This window comes from Ictidomys tridecemlineatus, chromosome 1 (genome assembly GCF_052094955.1).
Source record: "Ictidomys tridecemlineatus isolate mIctTri1 chromosome 1, mIctTri1.hap1, whole genome shotgun sequence".
NCBI classification, from domain to species: domain Eukaryota; kingdom Metazoa; phylum Chordata; class Mammalia; order Rodentia; family Sciuridae; genus Ictidomys; species Ictidomys tridecemlineatus.
This window is the reverse complement of record NC_135477.1, coordinates 258,946,921-258,957,263: the sequence shown is the minus strand read 5'-3', so window position 1 is coordinate 258,957,263 and position 10,343 is coordinate 258,946,921. Positions and strand designations below refer to the sequence as shown.

Here is a 10,343-nt window from a genome sequence, read left to right as displayed (position 1 = left end):
GTCATCGGCGGGTCACCTCCTCCGTGGCCGCAGACTTTAGGTGTCGATGGGAAGCCTGTCACGCGACATGCTGACAATAAGGGTTTGACGTTTAACAGTGGAAGGAGTGCGACTCTTAGGCCTCTTCTCTCCTTGGCTTTGGCATTGTGGACATCTTCGGCGCCGCATTGCGCGGGTCCGCCCCCGATTTTACTCAGGCAGCATGTCGGACAGCCCCACGCCGCGGAAGGGGCGGGGCGGGCCAGGGCGGGGCGGGGTCCTGGCTGGGCAGCGTCGCGCTCAGGGGCCGCGCCGGGTAGCGTTTCTCTCCAGTGCCTGAGGCGGCTCTGGTTCGGAGAGCCCTTAGGCAGCTCTACGGGAACCTCTGTGCACGGATGGACCCGCCCGGACCCGGCGGGAAGCGGCCTGGCAGGCGGCGGCCCGGGCGGCATCAGCAGAGGCAGGACAGGGCCGAGGCCGCGGGTCCCTGAGGCGTGCGTGCCCACCGGGCCCGGCGGCAGCACCATGATGCCGGGCGAGACCCACTCGGCGGCGCCCGGGACGGCGGCGGACCTCTCGCGGTGTCAGGGCTGTGCCTCCTTGCAGCAGGTGCGTCGCCTCCCCGGGGCGGAGGGCGCGGGCTGCGTGTCAGGGGCTCTCCGGGTCCGCGGCGGGAGCTGCCCCGAGGCCCTCCTCCCGCTCCGCTTCTCGAATGTTTTGGGTACCTTTTGCTTTGCTTTGTTCACACCTGCAACCCAGGACTCACTGACTGGGCTCCGTGGGTGGAGGGCCTACCCAGCCTCAGGGTTCCCCAGGGCGGGCTTTGGTGGGTGAATGACAGGTGAAATGCGGAGGGAATTTACGTCTCGGAGAAGACCTTTGTTCTGACCCCTTCCAAGATTTTGTTGCTTGGAAGCAGATCTTTGGTGACGTGGGCTTGTCTGGATATTAGACAACGTTTCGAGAGACATATTTCAGCCCATACGTGGTTTGTCATACCTATCTTAGTTGTCGAAGTTAATCATGTTATCAATTAAGTCAGTAACGTGTTAGTTTTCATTGTAGTAAATTAAAGGATAACAGCGGCCATGGACCGTTTCTATGTTGAGTTGCAAAAATCTGGCTTCTGGTCTTGGAAGTAACAGAAATAGCCCCAAGTAATTTCCAGCGTCCTTCCTAACTGCTGTCAGAGTCTCATTTAAAAGACATGCTGAACCACTGAGGGATGGGGGCAGGACAAGTAAAAGTTAGGTTAGAAAGTAAATACATTGGTGATTAATAAAATTGAAAAGGGGAGTGAATAAGTGAGCCAAAAGGGGGGCAGAGACTTCAGGGAGCCTTAGAATGTTATATTTGAGCAAAGAGGTGAGAAAATGAGATTTGTTGATACCTAGATAGAAAATCGTCTGAGTGGAAGCCTTAGGTGGGAGTCCTGGAGCACGAGCTTTCCTGGTAAGCTTGGGAAGAGCAAGAAGGCCAGTGAGGCTGCAATTGTCTGAATGTCAGAGGCTGATGGGGTCAGAAAGGGAGGAAGGGAAGGGCCCGATTGTGTGGGTCAGATAGAGCATTGTAAGGGTTTGGGCTTCTCTGAATAAGGTAGTGAGTTACTGGAGGTGTTTGCACAGGAGGATAATTGATGTGAGCTATGCTTTTCGGTCATGGATCTGATCTTCCAGCTCCTGTTCATCCCCAGTAGCCCCTATTTTATTTAAAGTAGCAGCTATGTTCTTCAGAATGCTCAGGCCAGAAGCTGGATTTCCTTTTTGGTGCCCCTCTTTCCCCTCTCAGCCTGAATCTAGTCCATCAGCTGGTGCTCCTGGGTCATCATCCATCCACTTTTCACCATCTTCATTGCTTCCCCATGATGGTCACCACTCTCATCTGTGACCTGGAGTTTATTGATTAGTCTCTTAAGGAGTCTCCTTCCTTCCTTCCATGCCACTGTTGGTTCTCAAAACAGCAATAGGAGAGTCCTGGTAGGTATCTAGGTCTAGGCAGGTGTAAACTTTTTCTCTAAGGGGGAAAATCATAAATTATTATGCTGTGACTAGTTCACAATTGCTCAACTCTGCCTAAAGGTGCAGAAGCAGCCATAGACAACATATAAAAGAATAGATGTGACTGTGTTGCATTAAAACTTTAAAAAACAAAGGGAAAGCCTTAGTTTGCAGACCTCTTTAGATCAGGACACTCTACTACATTTGGGTTTTCTGTTACTTGGAATTGGAATACCTTTTTAGGGAAAAAGAGTGAACAGTTGTGAATGATGTCTCTGGAATTAGTCTTTAATTTTGTAAAGTGGGGCTGGAAAATGAGTTTCCTGGCAGATCATAGAAAAAATTGAGTGACGACCACCTTGAAGTTTTGTCTGATTTCTGTCAGCATTATGGAGTGGAGGAGTTTTTTGCCTGGTTATCACACCAAAGCAGGGCTTGTAGTAGAAATACAGAGAGTGATGTGCAGAATGAATGGGAGGGGTGCAGTAAGTAAGGTGAAGTATTTTACTAATGCATAGTGGTAATAATAAAAGCCTGAGTTAATTGAGGGGTTCTAGGAATAAGAGAAGAAAAAGGTTCTGAATATGAGAAAGTAGGATGAAAATACCTCTTATATCAGAAGAATGGAAGGTTCAGAAATTAAAATCTTAAGTGACATGAGAACTGTGGTAGAAGAAACCAAGATGGAAGGGATATTGGAAATGTGGGAATGAAGTTTTGAAATAACATCAGGATGGTGATTTGTTGTTTGTAGAGCAGAGGTACCCTATATACTAACAAGGAAATAGAGAGCATGCTAGTTGGGCACTGAGTTCATTGTAAACAATTTGTAGGTGGAGTGGAGATGGGAGAATGGGGGAGTATGTTCTGTCACTTAAAAAAAAAACAAAAACAACAACAATAACAAAAACAAAACAAAACAAAACAAAAACAAAGCCCCTGGAGTCGGTGGAGAGGAAAAAAAAAAACACCCAGCTGGCTGCTAAATAGCCTTTGATGAGGTGAGCATGGAATGATGAGAAAGGAGAAACAGATAAAGAGAATTAAATAGGGTTATAGAGGGAATTGAGATGGAAAAGAATGGCAACTGAGAAGAAGGAATTGTATTTGGTTAATTGGTAGGTGGATAATCAGCTTTTAGGAGACATTTCTGATTTGTTGTATGTTACAGCAAGTACTTGGATTAAACTTTTGCATGAGAAACTAAAGATGCAGAGAGAATATATCCTGCTCTGTGTTTTAATTCATTGAAACTTCTTTATCTTGCAGAACATTTACAAACAAAATACAGGATACTTCTATAGGAGGAGCCCATATCAGTGCTGTGGCTGTGTTCTGACCCATAACATTAAGTTAACAAGTCTCTTCTGAGTTGAGCAGTTGTTTGCTGCACAAAAAAAATCTTTCATGTCTTAATCCATCCTTTCCTTATTTTCTTTAGAAGTTCAACAGGTACAGTTACTGCATTTGCTCAGGTCATTGCTTGATTCAGAAGTGTATAGCTTGATTGCATGTTATACATCCCTTTTTTTTCTTCAGTCTCATAAATCACTTCATCTCTGTTTTCTCATCTCATTGATTATAATGATTTGTCACTGATCTGGAGTCCAATGTCCATGTGGGTTGCAGTCATAAAAAATAAAAACCAATACAGTGATATGTAAATTAAGCAAGTCTGTTTTTCTGGTGGTACTAGAAATTGAACTCAGGGGCTCACTACTACTGACCTATACCTTAACTCTTTTTTTTTTTTTTAAGTTTTGAGACAGGGTTTTGCTACATTGCTGTGGTTGACCTGGAACTTGCTATCCTTCTGCTTCAGCTTCTTGAATTGCTGGGATTACAGATGTGCTCCGCTGCCTGGCTAAATTACACAAGTCTTAAGTTAGGTGATTTTAAGTCAGGCTGCTCAACTGGCATAAGTCACTTTATTTTGGTGGAGGAGAGGCCCTTTTTGCCCTACTTCACTGCAAAACAAAGCAATTGGACTTTCTTGGGAATCCATATGAGAGTTTGAATATGTTCAGCTCATTGAACTAGATGAAATTTAGTGAGCTAGGTGTTTTGTTCAAGGGACAGAACTGATCTTATATATAAACTTGTTGCTGGACTCCCATTGATAATTTCCAGAAGTTTGAACTTCATTATTTGGAACTTGAAACATATTTTCCCCAGATATATTGATTTACAATTCATTCTATGGCAAGGAATACTTATGAAATTATAATTCATTTATTTATCCACTATTGATGTCTTTACCCCTGGCATGTGTAATGAAATGCCATCATGAGTAGAACCAATTTGAGGCTTTACTCTATTTGAGGTTATAGTTGAGACCAAAGCAACCTCACTTATAAGTATGGTGTAAGTTTTGGTGGGAACACAGAAGAGGGCCAACTCTTTGAGCTTATGTGAATTCTGAAGGCCTCATTAGAGGAAGTGAATTTAAATTGAGGTCTGGAAGATGATTTGTAGTTGACCAAGAAGGAAAAGATGGAGGGAGAATCTTGTGGCCTAAGGAACAAGTTGTGCGAAAACTTGTTCAATCAAAAGCTTGAAGGGGAGAAAGTAGTGCCCGATAGATGAGCATGGAGCCAAGGGTGGCTGGCATATTTCCTCAAAAGATGAATACTTCAGCATACAGCCTCTGCCCCTTGACATTAGCAACAGTGCAGCAGTCCCATCCCATCCATTGGCCCATTCAGATTTTGATTACTGGTTCACGAGTAGCTTTTTCCTTTCTGGTTGATACTCCTGTCAGGAATGCTATATTTCATTGTCATGGCTCTTTACCATCCTTCTTTAGTCTTTATCTTTCATGCTTGTCATAGTTAAATAGTAGAGCCTTGCATTACTCAGGGGACATTGGCAAGGCCTGAGACCATGCCCAGTTTCAATGATTTGCTAGCAGAACTCATAGGAGTCCTTATATAGTTAGACTCATAAATATGGAGTATTGTACGGAAAGGAGACAGAGCAGAATTAGTTAAAGGAAAAGGTATGGGGTGGGGGGTGAAGTATGGGGAGTTGTCCCTTGACTCTCCCAGCAGAGTCAAGGGACAACATGTATAAAAGTGTTAACAGGGAGGCTTGTTAGAAACTCGGTGGCCAAGGTTTTTGTTGGGGACTGATCATGTAGGCACATTCTAAATTCCAGACTCCCAGAAGGAATGCAGGTGTTTAACATAAATCACATTGCACAGTTTAGGCACAGTGAACCATGGTGATTAGTTTGGTGAATAGTGGGAGGGAACCTTTCAGAAATCCAAGCTTCCAAATGTCAGTCAGGACGCACCTTATGTGCAGGCCTTTCTAAAGGAGAGGGCTCTCAAGCCTATGTGTTAATTCAGCTGCACACTCACTTTGAGACCAGGGGGCTGCTGTGGCCCACTTCTGGATGTGGGGGGAGCTGCAAGCATGTCTTCAGCCTAAAATGTCATTAATGCTGAGGCAGAAACGCCACTGTCCTCACTGTATTGTTGTCCCTTGGTTCATGTAGGGGTTGATTCCTAGACCCCTCTGAATACCAGAATCCTATGCTCACATCCCTTACATAAAAGCACAGTATTTGCATTTCACATGCACAAATCCTCTTGTATTGTTTGAATCACCTCTAGATTATTTATGATGCCTAATATAATGTAAATCATTGTTGTACTGTATTATTTAGGGAATAATGGTAAGGGGAAAGTCTGCACATGTTCAGTACAGATGCATTTTTTTCCCCACCAGATATTTTCTGTGCTTGGTTGAATGCATGGATCAGAACTCATGGATATAGAGGGCTAACTATGTTTACACATTTTTCAAGCTTATTTACACACTTTTCATGCAACCTTCCTATCCCATTTTCATTTACATATTTACTCATTATCTACATATGTTGATTTTTTTGCCTAGTGTAACTGTTTTTCCAGCATTACTGGCCATCCCTTCTGTGTACCTGCTCAGCTTCTGCTGACTTGCTCCTCTCCAGGGCTGTCCTGCCAACCCCTCCTCACCCTATGTTCAGCCACTGCATCGCTTTCACTTTACCAAGGGAAGAAGGGGTTACTGCAGCAGTACTCACAGTGACATATAGGAGGATATTGCGTTGCTTGAGATTAAAACAGTCTGCTAAAGAAAAGGAGCAAATACAGATTTTTTTTTTTTTTTTTTTGAGAAAGAGAATGAAATGCTCTGGAAATTGTTTCAGTAAGTTTTATAACTTGAGGAAACCACCCACAAGGCAAAGAAAAGCAAAACATTAAGTTACCAGAAAAAGAAGACAATTAGGAATAATTCTGAACTTTCCTGTAGACAACATAATATGTGTTGAGCATTGTAAAACTCAGAATCTGAAATCTAGGGTTTTGGAGCATTTTATATTTTGGATTTTTGCATTAGGAATGCTCACCGTGTAAAGTCTATGCAAATATTCTAAAATCAGAAAAACTTGAAATCTGAAACACTTCTGATCCCAAGCATTTTGGGTAAGGCATCCTCAAAGTGTAGGAGCTTCAGAAGAGAATAGGAATGCTGAGAGAAAAACAGTAATCAGACCCAGCACCTTCCTGTTTCCTAGAAGAGAGGAGTATTTGGACCTTCATCTCCTTCCATAGAATGTGGGCAATAGTGGGTTCCAGCTGCATGGATGAGTGAGGAGGAAACCTGCATGCCCTCCACCCAGGATTAACCTGCTACATTTAGGGGTCTAAGACTCACTGTATTGTTTTAACCAACATAAATGACATTTGAATCTGATTAGAAGAGGGGAGGAAAAAGAGGTGCCTTATTAGGATATTGAATTATCGACTGAGTTCATACAGACATGCAACCAGGTCTTAGGAAATAATGTTAGAGATTAGAATGCTGGAGAATAGTAACAAGAAGTCCTTCCCCCGATACAAGAGTGCTGTTTTGTGGTGTTTTTATTTTTATGAGAGTTGTACATGACTGTAGTTTAGAAAGACAACTAGATGCACAGGATTCCTTAAGATAGCCTGTAGCCCTAGCTCCACGCATCCCTCCTTTCCAGGAGACACTATTCTCAGTTGCTTGCACTATGTATGCTTTATGATGAGCTTTCTTAGTAGTACGGTTGTATTGCTACTTCTTTTTTTTTTCTTTCTTTCAGTTTTAGGCATATCTGTTGAATTTCTGACTTTGGAAGGTGAGGGTGGAGCTTTTTCACTACCCACCCTCTGCCATGCCTGCACATATCCCGCTCCCCATTCTCTCAGCATACTTAGGTTTCAGATCAGTATTTGGTTGTATCATTTTTATGACTGCACATTAATGCAGAGGGAAGCTCTGCTGGTGTACAGTATTACTTTTTCTGCATGGTTTCTTGTTTTCTCTAATAATTACATCCGTAGTTCAACTTTTTATCTTGAAAATATTAATGCATGCTTATTTTGCGCCAGGGACTAGATTGAATATTTTTTATGGCCCATCCCTTTCAATCCTGATAGCATGCCACCCATTTAACTTCTGCATTTCAGGTTTTCCATCTGCAAAATTGGAGTTAGTACTGAATCAGGGAGAGGTTAAATAAATTTGTCTAAGGTCACTCAGCCAGAAAGTGGTTGTGAAAGAGGAATTTGAATCCATGTGTGTGTGATTCTAGGGCCAGACCTTTCTTTGATGTTTCTAGCCTAGGACTGACATTACTGAATGGCATCTGGAAGCAAGGTGGCGAAGATGAGATAGAATAATGAAGAATTCAAAAGAGAATGTTGGGGGGGGGCGAGGCAGAGTCACTTCTGTTAAAAAAAAATAATTTATATACATCACTCAAAATAACTACATGCACATGCAGTTCTGAGTTAGTCTTGTGTGAATATCGTTTAATGCTTTTGTGTCCACTGGCATTTTCTTCCCAAGGAGAAACTTCTTTCCTGCTCTAATCTGGGGCACAGCTGCCTTCCCAGGGCTTCTCTTCATCTCCATCTCTTGCATGAGCTAGCCTTTCCCTTGGCTTCTTCCATTCTTTTGGTGGAGCGTGTTCACATCTTTCAGTACCTCCCTGAAGCAAATTTGTGGAGACTATTCAGATTCCCAATATTTATTGTACAGCATTTTAAATTTTCCTTAAAAAATGTGGGCTCACTTTCTAGGCCTCTGGTTCCAGTGTTGCTGTGAAGGCTGAAGCCCTTCCAATTCTAGATTCCTGGTGTGGGACTTGCTTCACTTTTCTTTGGGATTCTTAGAGGCTCATTGCCTTGTCTCTAATGTCTTGACATTCGGTGTTGACATTTCGTGGTTTGGATCTTATTTGAATCCATATGCCTAACCTTTTCAATTTGGAGACACCTGGCTTTGGTTTTTCTCTGACTTTTTTTCATTTTCTGTCTGTAACTCTTATTGTTGGGCCTATGGGACCACCTTTATGACACTGGTTAATTATTTTTCTTTCTTCTTTCTCTTTGTTTTTGCTTTGTATTCTGGGACCTTTTCAATTTTATGGTCAAAGCTTTTTGAGTCTTTAATTTTTGCTTTCCTGGTTTTAATTCAGTGATGACAGTGTTGTCAAAATACAAATTATCATAAGATTTACTCTTTAATGTTAGCAGTGAATGGTTTTAAGTATATTTACAGAATTGTGCAGTCATCACCACTAATTGTAGAATGTTTTCATCTGCTCTCTAAAAGAAATCCTACCAGCTGGTGTCCCTTGCCTCCTTCCTTCCTTTCTGTCTCTGTGTATTTGTCTGTAATGGACAATTATTATAAATGGAATCTTAGAATAAGTGGCCTTTTGTGACTTGCTTTTTTCACTTAGCATAATGTTTTAAAGAATCATCCCATTTTTTCATTGTCAAACAGGATTTTATTATATGATTATCTATGTATAACGTTTGTTTATCCATTCATCTCTTGATGGACATTAAGTTTATGTTCACATTTTGACTAGTGTGAATGATGCTGGTATAAATGTTAGTGTATAAGTCTGATATGGACTATGTTTTCAGTTCCCTTGGGTGTGTATCTGGGAGAATGATTGCTAGATCCTGTGGTAATTGTTTAATGTGGAGTACTGCCAAAGGGTTTCCCACAGCAGCTAAACTATTTTATATTCCCACCAGCAATGTTTGAAAGTTCCAGTTTCTCCACATCTTTACCAACACTGTTATCCTTTTTTAAATTTTAGCCATATTATGGGTTTTCATGTTTGAATTTAAGAGCTCCTCCCCAGTTTCTAAGAGTTCTCAATGTTCTTTAAAAGTAGCTTATAATGTCATGGATATCAGGTTGTATTAATAAATAACTATAAAGTTTTCTGTCCAGTTTTTGTTTACTTCAAGCTGCTTTTTCTTGTTTTGGTCTCTCTCTTTCATATTGTAGCCTTTTGATTTGTGTTCAGGAGTCCTCAATTATTCATGAATGGTTCCTAATAGGCTAGCTATAAATTGAGTGTGTGAGGCTTTTGGACCCCGCACAGTTTTGCAGGATAGTGGCCTGGCCATTTGTTGATAGAAGAATAGCTAGTGTTAATACCTGCAGATCTTTTCTGAGGGAAAGTGCCCCCTTCTACCTGGAGGACAGAGGACTGTTTGCCTCTGTTCTAGAGCTTACTAGTGATAAACTGGTGGCCAATCTCAGATCACTGTGCTTAGGTTTACATAATCCCTCTGCTTTTGGTATGGTACCTCTGCCCCAAGCGTTCATGGTGTCCCAGAGACCTCCTCTTAAAAGCAAGCTTGCTGCTGGATTGTAGAGGAGTTGTTTCCTGAGGCTTGTTGGAGAGTTGGTGATTGGGATTCAATGTTTAACAAAAAGCTCTGATTAAGAGCCCACCATAATCCAGTGTACTTTGGTGGTAACCCGATTGGTTCTGCCAAGACCTTATTTCCAGATTAGGTCATTCTGAGGTGGGCAGGACTTCAGTATGTCTTTTGGGAGTGGGGCATTCAACAGCTAACAGATGGTGACTAACAGTTCTCCACTTAGCAAAATATTTTTCATGCATGAGAAGTACTCATGCTTTATCTCCTTCTCACACTTTTTGAATAAGGAAGAGGTATTTAAATAATTTTATGAGTTATGTATAATATTATTAGGAATATGAGACATAGTGTAAAAAAGTATAGACATCATTCTTGAACATATTTGACAAAAACAACCTAACCAGTACAATGGCACATTGAATCTATCAAGATAGTTGGAGTCAGTATAGTATTCTGTTGCTTTTATCCTGGGAAATGCAAGACGACTTCAATGTTAGAAACTATTGTAATTAATCCACTGCAATTAATAAGTGAAAGGAGAAAAATGTACACATTTAAACTAAATAGATACCTATATATTTATTTTCTAAATTTTAATACTCAGACATGGTAAAATCTTTTAGCAAACTGTCTGTAGAAGTTCTCATGACATGATCAA

At 41.6% G+C, this 10,343-nt stretch overlaps 1 protein-coding gene across 1 annotated transcript in view; it reads left to right on the top strand.

Annotated features, from left to right (window-relative positions):
* The first annotated feature begins 255 nt into the window (after positions 1-255).
* Positions 256-10,343, top strand: part of Ice1 (interactor of little elongation complex ELL subunit 1) — a 55,058-nt gene continuing 44,970 nt past the window's right edge. The window contains exon 1 of the mRNA XM_005335189.5: positions 256-588. Coding sequence (XP_005335246.2) covers positions 505-588 — 84 coding nt within the window. The 5' untranslated portion in view covers positions 256-504. The remainder of the gene's footprint in view (positions 589-10,343) is intronic.